Source organism: Centroberyx affinis, unplaced genomic scaffold, assembly GCF_046629955.1.
Source record: "Centroberyx affinis isolate AG114_WGS23_722 - 3 ecotype Tasmania unplaced genomic scaffold, CSIRO-AGI_Caff_v1 ptg000642l_1, whole genome shotgun sequence".
In the NCBI taxonomy this organism is placed as follows: Eukaryota; Metazoa; Chordata; class Actinopteri; order Beryciformes; family Berycidae; genus Centroberyx; species Centroberyx affinis.
The window spans coordinates 45,485-68,397 of record NW_027279268.1 but is presented as its reverse complement, the minus strand read 5'-3'; the positions used below and the strand labels follow the sequence as shown (position 1 = coordinate 68,397).

General features: G+C 41.6%; 1 protein-coding gene across 1 annotated transcript in view; it reads right to left on the bottom strand.

Annotated features, from left to right (window-relative positions):
- The window catches only part of pcp4b (Purkinje cell protein 4b), a 35,218-nt gene extending 28,689 nt beyond the window's left edge, over nt 1-6,529 (bottom strand). The window contains exon 1 of the mRNA XM_071518916.1: nt 6,429-6,529. Within this exon, the coding sequence (XP_071375017.1) occupies nt 6,429-6,437 (9 nt within the window). The 5' untranslated portion in view covers nt 6,438-6,529. The remainder of the gene's footprint in view (nt 1-6,428) is intronic.
- Between the last annotated feature and the right edge of the window lie 16,384 nt (nt 6,530-22,913).

The following is a 22,913-nucleotide window of genomic DNA, read 5'->3' as shown; positions in this document are numbered from 1 at the left end:
GGAGGCCACAACACAGCAGATCTACACAATCCACAAAAAGCTGCTTAATATTTGAATGTAGGGACAGACCACGAGCTCCTGTTGTAGGCTTACCAATCTGGAGAGACTAGGACGGGCTTATCTTTTGGCTTCTGCTGAGCGCAAATGCAGATTTGTACCCTCAGATACAGCTTGCACTTTGAAGATTAAAGAACTGCCTTTTGAACCCATGGTAAAGCCTGCTGCTGCCGGTCCTGAACTGGAATCGATTAGAGCGCAACCCCTTGAACCCCAGGATGAGAAGTGTTGAGAAACGAGAAAAAACAGCATTCTCTGAGCTGATTTCTCACGTCTACCCCAGATATCATGGTAATGATTGCAAATGAAAATGGATGACATTCTATTTTCTGGAGCCACACAAAAAGAATAGACTTCCTGATCGAAACTGAATATCTGCTCCTCACCCCCAATGGAGATAAGAAGCTAGGACTGCCTCTCTGCAGAAATGCCATTACTCCCACCGCTTTTATTAAAAATGATACATCAAACCGCAGCAGAAAATGCGTCCAATTTAAAAGTCTGGGGACATTAAGACAGTGGATCTACAATAGCTCATGGCAAGATGTGTCTATTCCTGTGTCCCCCCCCTCCTCCCCCCCTCCCAAAAGCTCAGTGTTGGGCCAAGGCCTCTTGAGTAGCATAAAGCAATCCAATCTGGGGAATGGGAGTGCGATGATGTGTGAAGATGTCAGTCCGGCATTAGATGAGAGAATAGGAGGACAGAGAGTCGCTGCCTCAAATCAGGATGGCAGTTATTGGCCAGTTGTCAAAATACGATTAAATGTGCTCGGTTGCTCCCTGTGTGATTCCAACATCCATCCACAATATGAACCATACTAACAGCTTAGTGTAATGGCATTTGGGTCACAGAGAGTCTGTGGGTGTACATATGTGAGTAAAAAAAAAACATCTGGTAAAAACAACATAGCATTGTCTGCTGGTGAGAAAGGAGGCTGTTGCATTTGGAACCGTATACACTAAGCTTGCTTTGTCAAACTTTTCAAGTATGCAAAGGTCTTCAAAGTCTCCTAAATACCCTCTGAAGCTATTCAGAGTTGCCTGACTGGAGCTCAATATTAATGTGATGACACCATCCTTATATCCCTTGCTGGGGCTATTCCAGTCCAAGTACTTACAAAAATTCCAATAGCTGCTTAAAGTGGATTAAACAGCTTTTTTGTCAAATTGATGTTTCCTGTCCATGGGCTTTTGGGTTTAGCCTTAAGTTCAAAGTGAGGAAAGGCAAATTCAAAATGTTCTGAATACGGCATATGATGTCTCACTGCAGTCATCCAAATAACTGAAGGCTTTTTACCATCAGAAACTCTAATATTCCAAAAAAGCTGGTACTTGTAGTAATGATCTGGCAGCCAATCTGGGCTGGGTTTATGCTAATTTACAGTCACGGTAATTGGCGTTCCTATCCAATTCACAGCTGGGCCAAAATTAATGGTAAATGCACACACGCACACACACACACACACACACAGATGCACATACACAAGTGAAAATGTAAATGTGTGTGAACACACACACACACCCGCACACTCACAAACACACCCACCATGTCTGTGTTGGTACATTAAGTTACAGCAGTCAGTAACAACACTTCTTTGATGTTAATTAGTACAGAGCAGGATGTGGATGGGAGGTGCCGAGGTAAGATCAATAAGATCTAAGAATATCTTTGACTTAATTTAGACGCTGTCTTCAGAATCTGAAATGAGCACTCCTCCTCCTGCAGACGCCACCACTGACATGACAGTTACAGAAAAGCTAAGGCTTAGGAGGCAGAAACAAGAGACCGCCTGCTGCCCTATAGGCGATTCTGGCTGGAACATGGCTTAGTTATGAGTCAGTGACTGTAAGAATACAACAGTATGCAATTTTTAAGTCCAAAAATACCTGTGAGTCAACATGAGTTCAAGCATCCATGGAAAATGTTTCATGAATTCTGCAGTAACTCTTTACAACGGCTTTCAGTGTACTGTGTACTGAAACGTACTGTGAGCACATAATAATAGTGTGTAAGTACTTATTGAAAATCTACCTAATACATAATTGCACTTACAAGGGTGTGGCAACACAATAAGCACTCTGTGGTTTCAAAGACAGAGGTCTGATCATGCAGGAATTAACATTTTTAGGCAATCATGTTGGCTAGTTGGATACTGTCCAAAACTGTGTCACATCTGGAAAATACTAGAATAACTCAGGAAATAAAACAATGCGCAATATGTAGCCCAATTTCTCTTCTGCTGGAAAATAATGTAATGCATCACCTGTCACCAAAGCACTCAATGAGACAAAACATGATATCATTTCAGCAAAGAGGACAGTGGGGAACACTGGTACACCTGTCTACACTTCCATCAGGCTTTTTGTCTAAATACTTATTTTAGTGCAGTAGGTTTGTACACTATTTTGCAAATTGTTGTGATACTTTTGTAAGTACATTATGTATCAGTAAGCACAAACAAATGTATTATTGTCTGCTTAAAATATGTTTTTATTCCAGTTTCCAGTTTTAAATAAATTCACAAGTAAATATGGTGGAATAAGATAATTTAAAGTGCTACCACTCTGCCTGTTGTAACAAATACTGAGAGTTATATCCTGTAAAAGCTTGGCACTTTCTCTAATGTTGTGTCAGCAGCTGGCAAATATCAATGGACTGAATAAAAAAAAATGTTTTGTGAAGCTGTTAACATTTTTAAATAGGTAAAAATGGACAGATAAGAAGGCCTAGGCCTACATTTGTGAAAACATCCACTGAACTGCGGATGTCTCCATGTTAATTACATACTTAGCGGGAAATGCTAATCCTGCAATCTCTGCATTAATTCTGTTTGTGTGTTTTGAACAAATGACAGAAATTTGTTTTATGGCCCGAAAAGGCCTATGGGTGGGGCAGGACTGCCACTGGAAGATATCCAGTAAACACCAAGCCCAGTTTGAGACCTAAGAAACTTGAACACTAACTGACTTGAACACTGGGACAGTGTTATGGTGATGAGTTATGGTGTCAGTAGCTCAAACTCTCCTCTGTGTGTAATGGAAAAGTTACTGTAGATGAACTATGAAAGTGTCTGAATCAGCCATTTTCCGTCATCTTGCGCCCCAGAGAATTTCTCAGTCTCTCTTGTCAACCCGTTCATTCCTCCTGACAAGCACATTGACAGAAGTCAAAAGCTTCAGGGGCTCAGGTTGTTCAGTTGAATGTCCAAAGCCTTTTATTTTTTAAGTACTTGACTTGGTTCATTTGCAGAGGGAGAGCGAGAGAGAGAGGGAGAGGGAGGGAGAGAGAGAGAGAGAGAGGGAGAGAGGGAGAGATAGAGAGAGAGGGGACAAGGCAAAAATTCAAGATCGGAGTGGTGCACTTGTACTGAGCAGTATGTGTAAACGATAAGAGTGGAAGAAAGAGGCGGAGAGAGAGTATGGGGAGAGAGATGGGTGGGGGTAAGTGGGTGGGGGTGGGGGTGGGGGTAGGTGGGTGGGGGTGGGGGGGCTCTGTATTGCTGACCACTGCGAGACTCATCCATCCAGAACACGCCTAGGCTGCTCTGCCTCAATTACTGGCTTCATGTCAAGTTTGGAGGTGGGATACGTGCATGACGTTGATTGAGAACAACTCCGCTCTGCACGCCGATTGACAAAACATATCAACTAAGCAGAAAAATCATTTCAGATTCCCTCCATCACATCGGGGCCATGTTCTCCCCAAGATTACACCTCTCTCAATCAGCGAGAGGAAGCAGCTTCTCTTTACTTTACACATTATTCCCAAAAAAAAAAAAAAAAAAAGCAAAGGTGATTTTCCTGCCAGCCCGGGACACGTTTTCAATTATTCAAAGCTGTTATAGCTCCTGCTGTGTGTGTATGCGGAATCCAACTTTTGTTGAGGCGGCCAATGACTGACTCATTATGAACAAGTTGCAGCGATGTCTGCCACCTATCCATTTGAGGTAACGACAGATGGCAGAACCACCACCGCCAGCAGACTGCAAGATTGCACTCGGATAACATCGCCTTCTTGTTAACCCTGCAGGCTGCTGCTGGATGCTCTGGGACCCGGTGTGACTGGGAACCTCTGAAGGCTCGGGTGTCGAGCGGAGAACTGCAGTGTCCGATGAGGTGAACAGCGTATTGTTGATACGCGCTCTGTGGAGCCAATTGCTTCTAATGTCTCACACTGGCAACCTATGCACATACAAGCATATGTTTTCTCACCTTGGACATATAGGCAGGCATAGATACGTATGCATATAGACACATACTTGTGAATGCAAATAAATGCACGCACACTCACAAACACACACACACAAGGCTACTCCCACAACTCCAAAAGTATTTTTCTGCAGTAAAATGCCCTTACAAGCAAGTATGACCTGCTGCTACTTCCTCTGGCCCTACATTATAAATGTGCAATAAAATACACTGCAAGTGGTTTGTCTGCTAAATTGTCACTTGTTCTGAAGACAGAATGTCACGGCAAAAGCACAAAGCCATCCTTGTTCATCGGGTACTAGAAAATCCCACTGTAATCTCTCCTCTCTTTATTCATCACAAGAATGACAGACCTCTGCAGTAGTGAGGGCTACAATTCACTTTCAATCCAATCAACTAAGCAATGGATTTGCTGAAAAAATATGGAAATTGAAAGGAGGTAATGATATTCAGTCTCTAAAATAATTACTGAGAATGGATACTCTCTCATTAGTAAGTGAATTACATTTTGAATTGATTGAACTGAAAGTGAGTTGTGCTTGCAGTACTGACAGCTGCTAGTTGGACAGCTTTGATGTCCCACAATCTGCTGACAGATCAGAATACTTCCACAAACTAACAACTAACCTATGGAACAAAGGGATGCAGATAAGTCTTATGACAGTGTCACTCAACCGAACAGCAAAACACATTTGCCAATCTCTAATGATAGTGTTGAAGCAAAGGACTCTGAAAGTCATGATCGGTCATTGCCATCATTAACAATGCATCACCATTATGTTTAATAATATGTTTTACAATATCACAACTACTGACATTTTAGTATACATGTGCATGACATTGCTGCACTTGGAGCAAATTAGCACTCAGACTATGACCATTAAGGCGGACTGAAAATGCTGGTGGTGACCTTAGTGGAGTAATCCAGACATTAAGTAATGAACTTTAGAGTCTGTGCGGGATAAAATGTTCTTAACTCTCGACTAAAAAAGGGCTATTAATATCCCCCTCCCACCACTTTAAAATGAATGGAGCTGGAACATCTGTGACTGAGGGATCAGGGGGCAGCGAGCTGTGGGAAAACCTAATAGCAGTTTTCCATTCTGCTGTAACCCCCTGTGGTGTCAGTTCTCTGTTGCCTAGGACTGCTTGCTTAGTTATGCTGACAGATAAGCCTACAGTAACTTACACTATAGAATCACCTGCACCAACATACTGAAGAATCACCTGTATACTGAAGAATAACCTACACTAACACTCTGTATAATAACCTACACTAAAATACTGAAGAATCACCAACACTAACACACTATATAATAACCTACACTACTATACTGTATAGTAACATACACTAACATACTGAAGAATCTACACTAACATACTTAAAAATCACCTACACTAACACACTAGTCTATATAATAACCTGCACTACTATACTGTCTAAGAACCTACATATTATACTGTATAATAAACTATACTAACATACCGAATAATCACCTACACTAAAATACTGTATAATCAGCTGCACTACAATACTGTATAATCAACTGCAATAGATTTCAAGGGGCTCACTCTTAAAAAGTATACTGGACTTAAAGTGATTATTCTGTTCTTACCATTACGTGCTACAATGCACCCATTTAACTGTTTACCCATTCTAAAATTACGCTCCCTAACCTGTTAACATTGAGATCCACATTTACGCTACATGGTGTCCCTAATAGTTGTTGGCGAACCACGCAGTGATTCGGTTATAGTTAGGTCTAGAGAGTCTATTCTAATGGGACCAATCTGTTATATCTCGTAAAACCTCTATATTGTCACTTTGGAGGGAGTTGGTGAAAGGTGTTGCCCAGAGTAAAGAGATGCGCCGTGGAGTTCCCCTACGTTGATGCTGGTCGGCACACTTTGGCAATGCAGCTGTGCAGCATCTACACACACTATCGTGAATCATGTGCGCAACGCTGCTGCCTGTTTTTAGCAACAGTAAATACAGGATGAAAAATCACATTAGTTAAAAGAAATCCGTTAACAACTGTACAATGGTATTAAATCAGTAATTCATTCTACTTCGCTTAGCGCAAAGGCGCGCGCACATGGATCGTGCGTAACTGGGTTAATTCCAGTGCTCTCTTTGTTGTAAAACATAAAGATTGTCCTACCTCGCTCATGATGGACAGTAATCTCGGGGTTGCTCGCCTGTTTCCAGTGCGTGAATGGCAGAGTGTGAAGTTTCAGCAGCAGTGGGGTTTTAACAGTGGCTCGCCGCGGACAGAGAAGCTTTATAAAGTGTTAAGCCCAACTCCTCCGTGTCATCACGTCCCCACTAAACCAATAGGAATGCCGTGGGCAAATTTGTCTCCCAAGTCACCACCCAACTCCTTAAAACATTCATACGCTGTGTAAGCCTTTTTCATCATAATCAGCCAGACGATGCTGTTCTCTCCGTTTGATGAACACCCGGCCATGAATTAGAGTAGGGTGGGACACATTTCAGACATCAGTCATCGGTCATCAATGGAAATTGCTTTTTTAAAATAGGCTGCGTACCATTAGTACTCCCATCCTAAACGTGTACTCTATTGCGTGGGTGTTCCGAGTTTCATTGCAAAAGCTAGTGAAATGATGTTCTCCCTTTGTATTTTCCCTTGCGAAATCAATTCCAGCAGGGATTGTGTCCATGGTACTGCAGTTTATTGTGACCTCAATGTACCTTATGCTATTTTTTACATTTCCGATGTATCCCTATAGGCTACTATTTTATAATATTCCTACAGGATACATATCTATTTTTTATTTTATATACTTTCCTGTGATTTTTGCCGAGTATCCGTGTAAAATGTATTATAGGGTTAATCATTCTTAGTAAGGGTTTCTACTATAATTTGAATTTCTCTGGTGTATTTCCAGACAACAGTGTTTTAAATTTATTGCATCAGAGAGCCTGAGCTTGATGCGTTTGAAGTTTATTAAATTTCTTAGTCGAAACTGGTGGTTTTATGGAAAGAACATTGGCAATTTGTAGTGGTTTTGTATAACCAGTCCCACTGCATGGTGCATATACAGTACATATCCACCCAGTGTAACGCACCATCTATCCATTCCCTTTTACCATTCCTTTGTATTCCCTTCATTATGCAGACTGGGGTAGCTCATTATCATTTGTCCTAAATCCATACATTCATTTGTAAAAAATTTACATGTTTCCATTCACTTGAAAAGCAAGCAGCAACTTCTATCCAAAATCCAGTGTGCAACCATTCTCAGGTTTCTGCACATCTAAATGGAAATAGCTTTGGAGAAAAAGGAGCAGCAGGACTGGTATTCACAATGCACTGATGTGGATGCAACAAAATGAGTTTGGGGTCTTTGTTCTCCAAAAACAGTGCAAATTCCACTGACTGAGATAGCTGAAAAAATATAATTTACTTTGCCAAGTGCACCAGATGGTATTAAGATTTTTGTAGAAGCTTATGAAGTAAGCATGGCACGGCACGGCACAATCTGTGGTGCCTGCAATTCAGTCTTTTGGATTAATTGATATGATGTTTAACAGCATACAAGATACCTGGTAAAGAAGCTAGAGAGGTTAGCTCATATTTTAAGAAATGGCTTGGAGTCCTACAGTGTCTTAGCAGTGTGGCTTTGTACGGGAAAGGGATTGTGGAACTAGCCGAACCGAGGAGTTCAGATGCATTAAGGTAAGACTGGAGGTGACGCTGCCAGATCCTAAAGACCTAACAGATTCTAATGCATCAGCGGGGTGAAAATGGAACCCAAGAGAAGCAGTTGAGCAGGTACAGTCAGCGCTCAGACATTATGGATATTGTAAGGCACATTAGTGGAGGCGTAAGGCTGGGCATAGGGCAACCTTTATGAACTAGGGCAACTCCTTTAGGGGAAAAAATACGGTTGTGGAGCAAATGCACTGGCAGGAAGAAGCAGCAAGGTGTGCCAAGGCTGCCCCTCAGGTAAAGCAGGATCAGTGAATGAATTAGGGAAAGTGTAGAGGAAGAAACTTGGCTGGAGGGAGTCGTGGGGTACAGAGGCAAACCGAATGAGATTAAGTGTAGGTGCAATCTATGATGTGCTACCATCTCCCCAAAATCTCAGTCAGGAGGACCCTTCCCCTCATGTTCAGGTATAGCTTCCCTTAGACATATTTTGTCAGGATGTAAATGGAGTCTGTCCCAAGCACGATACACCTGGCGACATAACAAAATGTTAAAGTGTCTAGCAGCAGCAGTTGATCGCAAACAATTAGAAATTAATTTGTCAGCTAATAGGAAGAAAGAGATTACAAATGGTTTTGTCCACGGGGGAGAAAAGACTAGCAATGAGACATTTATGGGCAGGCATATTGTAGGACAGCTAAGGGCGGACAGAGATTGGCAGTACATTTGGGGAAACAGCTGGTAATCCCACAGGAAATAGTGAGCACTACCTTGAGGCCAGACTTGGTGATGTTGTCAGAGGCACAACGGATTGTATGTTTTGTGGAGCTCACGGTGCCATGGGACGATGCAGTAGAAGAGGCATATAAAGGAAATGCTTAGGTATACTGGCAGCGGACATGGAGCAGTGTGGTTGGAAAACTAAGGTGCACCCCATGGAGGGTTGCCTTCAAGAGTTTGTAGCAAAGTCCACCTTAACACTACTAAGTGAATTAGGCATGTGTGGGCGGAGTTTGAAGCAGGCAGTTATGGTTATGTCTGATGTAGCAGTGGGAGTTAGTGGTTGTGTCTGAACTCTTCATACTACATACTAATTGTGTGTAATTTTTTGTATGTGAGATGTCAGTGTGCAAATGCAGCATGTGAAATATATGTGTGAATACTACATGGACTGAAATGTGAAGTACAGATCCCACGGTTGCTACACGATCGTTTCTGCCCCACAGTTCTTTGTGCCAAGTCATTCCCATGGAAACAACTTGGTCAAATTTTGCAAACAAAGATGGTGGGCAGTGAAGCAAATGCCGAACAGCAAAACACAGACAGAGCCAGAGGACGGACTCGACTTGACAGACTCCCAGCAGCAAACTATTTTCTGCTTCTGGTGTAACGGTAATTTCCACTATGATGCAAATGTCTGCAAAGTATGTTGTACGTTGTACACCACACATACTGTATTCCATGTACTGAACAGTATGCTCCAGCAGTATGTAGTATGTTGTACATACTTACGTACATAGACCGTACTATGAAGTCCGACACAACCAGTGACTGGTTTCTCCTCAGCTGTGGCTAAGGAGAAAGAATACTGACTTAGGCACAAAGTCACTAAACGATACGATACGATACGATTGAGCGTTATAGGATGGGAACTGTTTGTTTTACTGTAGCATGTTTACTGGTGCACAGTTTGTTACTTGTAGCCTATGTTTGTTGGTATAATGATTTTTTTTTGCATATTAATAGTTTGGATTATTAGCATTTGTTTATGTATGTGTGTATGTGTGCTAGCTGATACTGTATGTTTGAAGTATGGTTGCTCTGGCTGAGAAGAAGCTGGTGGTCAGCTGGGGTCCAAACTATGAAAATCTATTTTATTAATATGAATAAGACAGGAATTATATATCATATGATAGCACAGCTATAGTAGTCGGAGTGAGCAGTCATACAATGTTCTCAGCATTTGGTATAATTGCTTGCTGATACAGTTTTGGTGTCTGAACAACTGAGCAGGCTGTTTCAAGCCAGCATGGTCAGCCATCCCATTAGCCTATTGTTCAGGCCAATATCTAGTTTATTAATCAATGTTGGAAACTTGGGATAGGCCACAGCGTAGGTACAGGGTAGTGAAGGTGACTAGTCATGTTATGTGTTGAGAGCAGGTGTCGAGGAGGGTGGTTGTGGTACTCCAGAAATCACTGTTGAGCCGTCTAGAGGTATCAACGAAACTTCTGTTAAGGGAGGTGTAGTATTGCCCAGTGGTTTTCAATCCTGGTCCTCAGGACCCAGAATAATCCTGCCAGGTAGCTAATTGCAGTTAATTGCATTCACCTTGTATCCCAGGTATAAAACAGTCCCTGATGACACCAGCAGTGCTCTGGGTCCAGGATTAAAAACCACATCTCTATAGTCACCATTTGTGGGTTAGTATACAGTATATCATTCTTTTGATTTCTGAACTGGGTCTTTGTATGAATGCTTGCCCTGAATTATGGAACAAGGCATTGTTACATCACAGCCTGCATGTTGGTAAATGTTGAACCCACATCAAACAGTTGTAGATTGTCTCTATAAGTACAGACTGTTCTTGATCTTGAGAGTTCATTACTCAAGACTCAAGAAATCTGAAGTTTTAGGAAACCTTTTGCTGAACATGAACCTTAAACTCAATTTCAGTGAAACATAGGGTATCGACTGAACAATGATAATACTGTGATATTACATTGATCCCCAAAGGGACATTCTGTTTTGGCTTGAGTGTCTTCTCAAGGAGGTCAGAGTGCAGGTTCATCTACAGAACAGGAACCCTGCAGCTGGTAGGGATTCAACGTTTGGCTCAAAGACACTTCAGCAGGGCGGATGCTTGCGGACAGGGGGGTTTGAAACTGGGTCCTCCTGTTGAAGGCTGGTCTCCCGACTCACTACTCCAGCTGCTACATGAAAATAAGGACAAAGTAGAGCTCTCTTCATTGCTCGTCTACTGTTCATGCTGATACACTTGACCTTTAGCAGGGATATCAATATTTTATGTATCAGCCAACATACAGTACATGTACACACTGTACTTGTCACCGTACCACCTCTAAAGCTGCAATCATACTGCATGCCATGCTGCCTAAATGTACATAGTGTCTGAATGCTGAATGTATATTTTTGTAAGTGTTACGTATTGTTTGCCATCTGTCATATGTCTTTCACTGTTCCTTTAAAATGCATGAGGTCTTTTTGTCCCTGCACCTTGTGTCACTTTGCACTGTGTATGTTGTTGGAACTTCCCCAGAGTTTTGTTCATGAATTATTCTGAGGAAATACCTTTATGCTGCTTTGTTGTTCTGAACTTACTCCTCTCTCCCTCCCTCCCTCAATGACATAGAATCTATTTTCATACTGTTTGTGTTATGTGTGTGTGTGTGTGTGTGTGTGTTTGTGCGCACGTGTATATTGGTGTAAATGAGCAAATATGCGTGTGTGTCTGAATGTTTGCAACTGTCTGTGCTTGAATGTGTATGTGTGCACACATTTGTGTATGTATGGGTGTGCGTATTCCATGCTTGTGTGTGTGTGTGTGGGTGTTCTTCCACAATTCCCTCTTTGCCAAACGTGCGCACAATCGCACATGCAGACTGGTCAGAATCAATCTCATCTTTAATACAGGAGTCACAGGGAGTTGTTCAACCATAAATAGACAGCTTTTCTTTTAATCTCTCTCTCTGAGCGAGCATTCCTCAACCCTGCAGAAGTGAGTAGGTACCAAGGAAGAAAGAGAATGGACCAAACTCTGACAGCGCCCTCCTTACTGCAGGGTGATGTGGAGAAATATGAATGCTTTCATGAACCGATTTGAAATCATACTTCACTATGGCCTAAATAATACAAAACTATTGATATCACCATATCATATTGAGTTAAAAATGCACGTAAATTTACAAGATATGGTTTGAGAAAGTAGAACTCACAAAGCCAGTCAGGTCTGGGTAAACTATAGCTGAGCATTTTAAAAAGCAAAAACATAAAGAGAGAGAGAGCTTGATTTGTTACAGTAGGTACCAAATGGGTGCAGTTTGTCACATAGGACAGTACAGTGAGTGCCAGAAATTTCAGATAATTTCAGGGGTTTTTGAAAGTCAATTTAGTATCTTTTTATTTGATTTACAACATAACTGACACTATGTTATTGATCCTGATGTGGTAAAGCCACCCATCTGGTGTTCCATGCAGGTTAAAACATCTGCCAAGAATTACTTGTGAATATTTTTTGGCCTGGGTCTACTTGCTATAGATGTTTCCCTTTTCAAGAGTGTTGAAGTGTCTGGCTGGTAAATTAAATCAAACACAAGTACACCTAATTCAGTGATCTCAAATATATTCCCGCCCACGTCTGGAAGTAGTAGTAGCAGTAGCATTATTGATCCCACTAAGATTACTTCCTTTCCAAAACAGCATAAGTTATACAACAGCCGCTTTAAAGCACAATCGCGGCACCGCTCACATAGACACAACAGAACAGTATAAAAGGATTAGTGCCCAAGCAACTGGGAAGCTACACTTGGCTACAGTTATGCACAGCGTAAAGTACGGGAGGTCTATACTGACTGTGTGATATGATGTAGTGACCATAGCTATGCGTGCTGACAGCTGTCGAGCTTTGCTTTGGCGCTAGCCGTCTCTTTTATGTGCACCATCAATATGGAATGTGGTGAGCCTTGTCCAGCCCCTATGGGATTTAATCCCTTCAAGTCATATGCATTTTCTATAGGCAGACAAACAAGGTAAACTACACACAGAATACTGAGAGAGGAAGGTGCATTGCAACTTACGTCAACAAATTTACACATACACCCTGAATGTCTAGAAAGCCATGTGACTGCACTGTGTTTAAAAAAGGGCACATGTGAATTTCTTCCTCCATATTCCAGTTTCTAAATCTGGGGTAGAGATCAAAAATGGATTGCAGCCCTATTTCTGTTGAGTCTCCATTTAAGAATGCGTTTTCATGAGACTGGATCCCAGGATGAATCTAAATTTCTGAAAATTGTGTCCTGGAGCTGACAAGGTTTCAGAATTTTCTCAGATTTTTATCAGAAACACAATCCTTTTAATTACCAAGTACAATGCATGCGCAGGAATTGGTGACATTGGTGCAGATATATTGACAGCTTTCCAATATTGTCGTTTAAATGTGGCCATTGGGGGTGGAATTAGCCAGATATGATCACATCAGATGGAGAGAATGTGTCTGATAGTTTGTTTTCCTCAGCCTGGTGTAACAGGGTTTGGTTCTGTGCTTAAATTGCTTTGGTTTGACGTATATCTGATGCCGGTGATAGCACCATCTCTAATAGCATCTCACAGGGCCGAGGGGCATTGTGTTGGAGGACTGATATGTTCCCGCCTCCTGGTAGCACTACAGATGCCTCAAACTTGACGCCACACACACCTGGACCTAGTTGCATTTATTTTTTACTGTTGCACTGAAGTTTGTTATGTGCTGTAAACTGTCAATTTTTCACCTTTACTGAAATTAATTACCCTGACTGGCTGTGTGGCAATAAAAATAACTTAGCTCAACTTGGGTTGAGGGGGCTGCTATTCAAATGTGTGACACGGGACAAATACCTCATCAATATAGGACATCAGAATTGCTGGGTTTTGGACTGGACTGACACTTGACCCCCTAACTCTCTGTGCTGGCTTACCTGTGAGCCAGATAGTGGCCCAGCCCAGTACAAAATTTGAAGCTACAAAAGAGAACCAGACCTATTCTATTCATTTTTTATCAAGCTTCTGTTATGTTTTTAAGCCTCTGGCCATTGTACAGCATGGTACTACATCTCTTGTCATCTCTTGTTTGATTATAGTAGAACCACACTGCTCGCACCACTCACCCTCACCCTTTCCTAGTGCAGTTTTTACAATTCTGGTCAGGCATGCTGGGATGTGTGAGTGCAGTGTAATGTTAAATGTGTGCTGCTGCTGCAGGAATAGATTGTGACAGGCTCATATAATCAGTTCATATGGCTTATAACTACGACTTATAACATGCATGTCTCCCACAATTTACTCTATCAATAAGGAACAATGAGAGAGCTACAATGCTGTCAGTATCTGTACATTCCTTCTGTCTCTCCTTTAAATCTGAGTGTGTGTGTGTGTGTGTGTGTTCTAGCTAATTTCCCTCTTTTCCATGCATGTATACACACACACACACACACACACACACACACATACATACACACACACAAACATACTGTATATACGTACACACATACACACATGCACAGGTAAGAATGTGTGTGATTCCACAGAGAGAGAGGGAGTGAGTGAGATCCCTTAAAGCTGCCCTAGGCAACTTGCATGGACTTCAAAACCCAGAGATGATGTAACTTGATGTTAGTGAACTAAATCTCTTTTTCTTCTTCATGGCTTGTGGCCACACTGGACAGAACTACACCAGACACCAGAATTTAAGTTGAGCAAATAGGGCGAATCTACAGTTTCTCAATCAGGGGGGGATGGGACGCTCTTCTCTGTTGCAGCATCACTTTCTGATCAGGCTGATAAAATGGGTGTATATTTATATAAAATCTTTCCTAGTGCAGCTTTAACATTTTGCCCTTTTGCCATTATCCTTCTTTGTGTACAGCCCCGACAACAGAGCTCCTGGATGTAGCCAACTATCACAGATTCCTGTATGTGTGTGTATGCGTGTGTGTGTGCGTGCATCTCCTCACACTCTCTAAACAAACACTGTGTCAAAAGAGCCCGGGGACATTCTCCATGTTTTTATGACTATGGTTGGCAACTTAATCTAATCCTGCGAGCACGGCCACCACTGGAGAGGCAGAGACAGCTGCATAATGAAATCTCACACAGGGAAAGCCCAACAGCCCTGCCTGCCTGGGATCCACTTCTCCCGGATCTACAGCTATTTTCAGTCTCTCTCTCTCTCTCTCTCTCTCTCTCTCTCTCTGTTCCCCACTCTCCCTTTGTCTTCCTCTTATGTCTTTTCCTCAATCCCCGCCTCTTTTGCATCCCCCAACTGCTGTCACATGCCTCATCACAGTCCCCTCCTGTGATGTTCCCCAGCTTGGTGAGGCGTCGTCTGTTTTGGTCGGGGTTCCTGCCTGGTAAAATGCTCCCTCTCATCAGAATGTGCAGAGCCATTGTTATAATAAGCGCTACTGTAGCTGCTGGGCACTCAGAGTCGCAGAGCCAATCGGCTTCCATTAGCTCACAGCGCGTTGAAGAGAAAGTAGGGTGCATCTAATGAGATGCATACTATGTGTTTGTATGAGGGGAAGGCAGCATTAGCTTACTGCTAGAAAAAGGTTTGGAATCAAAGTGTGTCCTCATATACAGGAAAACCGTTTGAATAGAAATAAGTCAGACTTTTTGTGGTATCCTTGATCATGAAATGCCTTAACATGTATTTTAAAAGTTGTCCAATAAGCTAAATTAAAACAGAACAAAGCACTATCCAATTATACAAAAATTCTTGCTGTAAGAAATACCTTTGTTATCTGACTCTGTAATGTGGTGTAGATCTCAGCAGGAGGCAAATGAATATGCACACACAAATGCACACACATATGTGCATACACTCGCAGCCTTCCTCTCTGTCTCGCTTCCTTTCACACACACACACACACACCTTCTTCACCCTCTAAAAATGTATTTTTCCCACTGTGTGGATCTCCAGCTGCCATGCCCGGTGGGCATCTCCAGCAGAGCGCAGACAGTTCATTTCATGTTTCAGCTCTGCACACTGCACTTATTGTTGCCTAATTATTAGGAATTTTGCCAATCAATGGGACGTGATAAGAGCCTGTCTACACGTCAGGCTCCAGCAGGACGCCTACCTGACAGAGACAGACAGCAGTGAATGAACTGAACCCACCAACTTGCTGTCCTGAGAGTGAATCTAGCACTCACTGCCGACTGGTGAGGTCTGGATTCAATTTGTCTTGCCTTGTCTGCGCTCATGATCAATACCAATTGTATTACAAGTGGAGCCGGGCCGAGCCAATGCGCACTGTCAGCACTTGTACATAGATGGATCAGTCTGGGAATATTGGCAATAGCGCTGTTTATTCATATCAGGTAGGAACACACTGATGGTAATTGAATCCATCTTGAACTGATCCTTCTCATCGTGTGTATCAATACCAAATCAAGGATAATTGTATTGTCAATTGATCGCAAAGTCAGTTTGAGGTTCACAGGGTGCTTTATATTGCATCATGACAATATTACAATGAATGAAGAGTCCAGAGCAGCCTCAAAGGAAAAATAATTGAAATTAGCGAATGCATATGAATAAATGAAACAATGCACTAGTGCAACAATTCAGCCCCTTGAAATACCTTCAAGCTACATATAAATCTCTTGGCCCAAATGCCGCTGTATCTGCTGCTAACTGGATAAGTATCTATATAATTAAATGTGCCAGAAATAAGGAAATGAGGCCAGAAATGGAGATCAGCTGTTTTGGCCTCTATGCCATTTTAAAAATTCCAGCAGTGCAGTTTGGCAGTTGGCTCAAAATGAGATGGAAGGTTGTGCAGAATGTTGTGCAAAATGTGCAAAGTATGCAATTACTTCAAAACACCAAATGGAGATTTGAACCACTAGAGGGAGCAACAATGCGTTGATCTCTACATAATACAAAATTAGTCATGTGTGCACATTCAGACCACAGACGTTTAAATGTCTTTCACAAGAGCATGGCCATATTTAATAGAGCTGTACAAAGCAGATGTATCATTAAGCTGTGTTAGAATTTGTATTGCCTTATGTTGCATTTTGGGCAAAACTCTGGTCTAACACATATAACAGTGAGTTACAGACAGAATTTCCCCACTAAACGAGCTGCATAATAAAAACACATAGCTCTGAAAATGTCAGGTGCAATCAGAAAGTACCCTGACATTATTGTGTACGACGACAGTAAACAGAGAGTTTCATTTGGAAGTAAACAAACACTCCACTCTGTTTGGTTTAGTGCAGCTTTTATGCTGCTTGAGAGGACAGAGAAAAACAGAGCAGAGGAAGTTTGCTTTCCCTGGTTTCCCAGGGAAACGGTGCATCTGTGTTTACTTTCATTTCCTCAACAGAAGGGGTGTAAAATCGAGATGTTCAAGTGTAGAGCGCGCTCAAAAAAAATCCATGCTGGAGGTGTGCAATTACATTGTGTCACCTTGGCTCAGCTGGGAAAGGGAGAGGCCATAGATTCTCCCATTAACTACAGTGATGTACTCCAAACAAAGAACAAAGCCGAATCCTGAAAGAGAGAACTAACTCAGCAGCGAGAGAGAGACCAGCGAAGATGAGTCGATGCTTAATTACTACACAGCCAGAAGACCTTGGGTTCCTCCAAGTTCCCAATGACATTATTGAAAACTGGTTCTGAAGATTACTTCAAGCTGTATTTTATGAGACATGAAATTGCTGAATGAAGCAAAAGGCCTTCTGAACGGGAGCAGAAACGGCCCTGGCAGAGGAGGAGGGTACATTACTGATGGCCTATCAATACCCATTAGCTGGGAAACCTATTAATTATTTCTCATTCACCCAACCGCCCTTGTCTTTGCCTGGAGGGGGACAAAAAGAAAGAGATAGAGAGAGCAAGGAGGAGAGAGACAAAGATTTGGGGTGCAAGGATATCTGGAAACAATTATTCCCCTCTCAACAAGCATAGTCTCTTTAGCCAAAATGGGACAGCAGCAGCTAAAAGTAATCGATGGCAGCAGATTGTTCTGTTAAAGGAATAGTAAGTGGTAGGAAACCCATACACAAAAAAATGAGGCTATAGGTTTCTTATGCAGGATAGAGATCCAATTTAGTGCAAAAGGTGCAAAGTGGCCTGAAAGGATATTGCCACCATGGTCCTGTGTCTATATAGGCTTCAATAGAATAGAAGGGAAACACACAAATCCAAACCATTCAGAAAGTTTCAGAAAATAGTCTGCACACCGATGTGCTCTAAAAGTGTGATGTGAAGAGGACATTCATCAGAATAGATGTCCCATTTTCCAGAACAGGACAAAAGACTAGCTTGATTTGTTTTAGATATTTGAACAAACGCATCAAGAGTGTATAATTCCCCATAATTTACAGTTGATCTTATCACCTTTGAGGCTGCCAAATGGTCTGGCAAGATAAATCAGGAGCTTCAAGCAGTCCAAATTTCTTTTTTTTTTTCAACTATTTGGCTAGGTTTGCATTTTTTGCTTCCAGCATTCAGTATCATCACAGCCTGGGGTGGGGCGCTGGATTAGGACCTGTGGTGAGACTAAAAGGGAACCTCATCCGTACAATCCTACTCTTGGCTAATGCATGCAAATTGGGCATGTGTTAATAATTGAGGTCAGTGATAACATGTGGAGTAGCCATCGCCTAGAGGAGCTGCACCCTGTATTGCTCTCCTCCGCTGTCTTAACGTCTTCATAGACTCATTTTACGGTCGGTCTCTCTCTCTCTCTCTCTCTCTCTCTCTGCTAATGGCTGAGGATGTGCTGCTGATGCAATGGTGATGATTCAGTCTTTTAGTGAGCGAGGCCGCTCACTTGGCAGAAGCTAAAACAGGATAGTGTTTAAGCATATGCACACAGAGAAAGAAAAGGTGCCAGCTGGAACCAAAAATGGCACTGCGGACTGATGCCATAGAAGAACCATTCCTGGATCCACAAAGAACTTTTCAGACCAAGGTTCTTTAAAGAAACATTTCTGCACTTATTTGCTTAGATGCCTGCATTGTGTTTTTATTTAATTGCCCTTGAATAGACTCATTTGCAATTGCACAATATATTATATATAGGCTAGTTGGCAGTCATCCACCCACCCCCGGACCATGGAGGGGTTTGGTTATTTTCCATATGTATGCCATCCCATCCAATAACTAAGAATTAAGAACCTTTTAATATCCCAAGAACAATATGAAGAACATGAAGAACTGGTTCTTTAGTAGGCAATGGTTCTTTGTGGAACCATACAGCCTTTTAAAGAACCATTAATGTTTGGTGTAAAGAGCTACAGTAACATTTACTGAGCCTTGTGGTTTAATAAATAGAAAACATGGATATGTCAGCATGAAAAGAAGATAATGAAGAGAATGGGTGCTGTATATGTGAAATTGGATTTGCCATAACTGATTGAGTGCATAAACCTAAAATACAATATTTATTCAATGAGAACAGTTTATTAATGAAAGATCACAGTTTGCCCTGAAGCAGTTGATCTTCATAGGGTGGTTTCAGCATGTTTGTCAAACAAGTGCAAGACGTGTGTCAAAAGTTGTTAAAATGAAAAATTAGCTGACTAAAAACAAATAAGGCTGCCATTGCAATTTCCCCAACTGCCATCAGTCATGCAGTGAATACATTTGTCATGTTGCTGTCATTGATTGCTGTGTTTCCGTTAAATAGAGGGAACTGCTCAATTGCTCTCTGATAGCCCAGAGGACGAGCTAGTCGATGCACCCTGTGATTTGGTCATTTCAGGGATTTTTCTGAAAGCAACAACGGCACATTAATGGAAAGAGCACTGTGAAGGAAAAACATACATTAGTTCCTGAATTCCCATAGAAAGAAGCTCTGTGAGTTTGTCCGTGCTTTGTGCTGCTATCTGTTATTAACCTCATGTGCATATCTCCAAGCATTTGGAGGACCCAAAGGTGATCATTCACTTGTCCTTGGTATAAAAATGAGATTTGTCTGCAAGAGGAAAATGAGTATGCCAGAGGTGAGAATGAAACGAATTTAAGTGTTAATAGATGTAAAGAAATTATATTGCCTTTCAAATTTCATTATGTCCAACATATCTTGAATGTCAAAATCCATTCACTTTTATAGTCATGTTCCAATCCTTAAACAGTAGAAAAAACAAGCCTTTATGCAAAGCACTACAGCCACTATAAGTCCTTTGGAATGTGAAATGGTTTAACCTTATCTCTGGTTTGTGGAAACATTGCATTTTGCACATGTAGTGTCCAAGCAGAGGGCATAAGGGGATCATCCAAAAATGACAGCTGTGTCATTCGATAAAATGCTGCAGTGGACTAAGCTGCACTAGTATGTTGTGATGAACTGGAAAGCCTCTTACAGGACCAACTACATTCTCTACTTGCACTTTTTCAAACACTTGACGCAGCAGTTCAGGAGCCAAACATGCAACAGATTTGTCCAACAAACTTCAGCCCCACGCTCAAAACTCGGTCGCTAATCTCTGTCCTTCAAAGCATGGAGGCTAATTGCATGATTTGCCAACTCTATGGGGAAAGCATCTAAAGGGAGCTTCACACAGACAGATTGGACACACTCCCCGTCCAGCTATCCCTTTTTAAATATATTTGTTCATTTATTATGCACATTGTGACATAGAAACACAAATTGACAATGTGCAATGCTCCATCCCAGCACATACACATACTCCTTCCCCACAGTGTGCCATGTTTTTATGATGGGATGTCATGTCATTAGTGAAGTCTGTCCAGTGGGCTTCAGCCTTCGTCTTACTGACTGTGCTTCTGTGTCAACCACTCCAAGTCCAGGGAATAAAACATCTGATGGCCGCTGACCGCTGACAGCCAGGACATCATGGTACCACAGAAAGACAAAAAAAATCAGTCTCTACTTCCTGCGTGTGCATAAAACACACCATTGATTTTTTTTTATTTTTTTTTTTATTTTTTATTTTTTTACTTTCACCTATCTTGAAGAACAGAGGTTGGCTCTGAGGAGGCAGGCAGATGGTGAGTGGGCGGATTTCCTCCCTGAGCCAGAGGTGAATTCTCTCATATGGTCTAGACCTCCGTAAAATACCCTTCATCTTCCCTCCATCTTCCCCAAGATCTCGCCAAATGATTGAAAGCACTTCTAAAATAAAGATGAAGAGAAAGGAGAGAGAGAGAGGTGTGTGTGTGTGTGGGGGGGGGGGGGGTTGGATGCCTGGATACAACAGAGAAGCTGAATCTAATGGCGCTTTGAACATTCTGGTTTTAAACTCTGTGAATATGTAAAAAGCTATTCAACTATACTGAAAGTTAAGGAAGTGTGCTGCTAGGTGTGTTGCTGGTAAGGGTAAAAAAAAATAGAGTTTTTAATAGGGATGGGACGATCTACTTTTCTCATGCTATGATACGATATGCAATATGGGTTCACAATTCAATACGATGAAATAAATAAAAGTTCAGTGACAACAAAGTATGACTGTGTAGAATAATATTGATTTCTGAGAAGCAAATCTTTCTAGCAATCGGCTTGCCAAACAACAATTTAAAAATGTCATTACAAAGTGTAAATAATATAATTTGGATGATGAATTTCGATATATCGTCCCTGATCCATACACACAAAGTCACTTTTAGAATGAGCATTCCTTTTTGTGCCCACAAGCCTGTGCCTGCCTGGCATTACAGTGGTCTGAATATGTCAGCTGAGTATGCCATATTGCACACCAATAATGCCAAGCTCATGGCAGAGAAGAAGCCCCTCTGTCTTTCTGGGAATTGTTTTACCAGGCTACTATACGGCTTGTCAGATTGAGCAATGAGTCAATGCTGGATTTTACGAGGAGTGCTTTCTATTACAAGGGAGTTGGTGCGTAAGTCTCTTTGGCTGCCCGTGCAATGACAGCTGGATATCATTTATCAGGACAAGCACTATCTGGGGACGTGGTCTGCAGAAGCGCTGACGTGCTGAACTGCTGCCCCCTCACTGCCAAAGTTGCTGCCATCTGAGCCCGGCCATGACAGATGGGCAGGTTGGGACACATGAAAAAACAGGCCAGAGGTTCAGCAGTCCCAGGATCTCTGGGGGAGGAGCCAGGACTCCGCATCCATGAGGAGAATGGCCTTGATCCGGGTTGGTTTCAATAGAGTCAGTGCAAACAGAATCAGATTTTCTTTAAGAGGTGAAATATAAGCTTTTTGCATTAAAGAAATTCTTTTGTGATCCAACATCTGATAATTGGTCAGGATTTTTAAATCACTGACATGACTTATGGTTTCGATGGAAATTTTCACTCTGTTTTACCTTAACCCTAGGTTGAGACAGTAAAAGACATGACCACTGCAGTCAACTGTATCAATAATATGAAGATAAATAGGTTGCAGTACACTAAAGGCAATTGTAGTTATCCATACAGTAACAACCACCAGCTAAATAGGGAAATCTATCACATAATAATAATACTAAAGTGCTTTACAGAGTCATTAAAAGAGAGGACAGAGGAAAGCAGAAATAGCATAAATTGAACACACAAAAAGTAATCACAGACCTCAAAAACAAAACAAAACAAAAAATAAGATAGGGATAGGAGAGGGGGGGGTGCGTAGGATCAAGAATAAAAGATAGGATACATAGCTTGTAAAATAACAAAACATAACAAGAGGAATAAAACAGGACATCACACAAAAGCCTGGAGTGATTTAAATGGTGATACTGATCTTTCACATTGATGATAGCTGAATGTCTCTGCCACAAATCCATTAGAGACCAAAAATATTTACAGAGAGATTTTTCATTGCTTTGCAAACCTACACTGTTTTAATTCATCTTGGAATATTTAGCCTTTGTTGAACGAGGTGAAACATTCTGCAGCCTTTCTTTTGATAATGGAGAAGCACCTAGTATCAACACTACACCCCACATCAAGATATTAAGACTTCTGTCTCTTCATCTATTTTTGTCTGCAGAGACAAAAGTCTTTCATTTCAGTTTATTCATGCTTCCCAGAAAACAGCCTCGGGTAAATGCTGCTGAAAGAAAATCCTTGAAGAAATGAACCAGGCAACATTTTACTACAAAGACTTATTTCACTGTTTAGGAAATGTCCCTAAGACTTTGCTTGTACCATGTAAGTGTCACTCCAATATCGCAGTCTTATCCGTCATATTAAGTTGTTGTTAATATGATTACTAATTGTGGAAGAAAGTGGAGAAGAATCTAAAATAAGATGCAAAGTTGTGATTCCCTG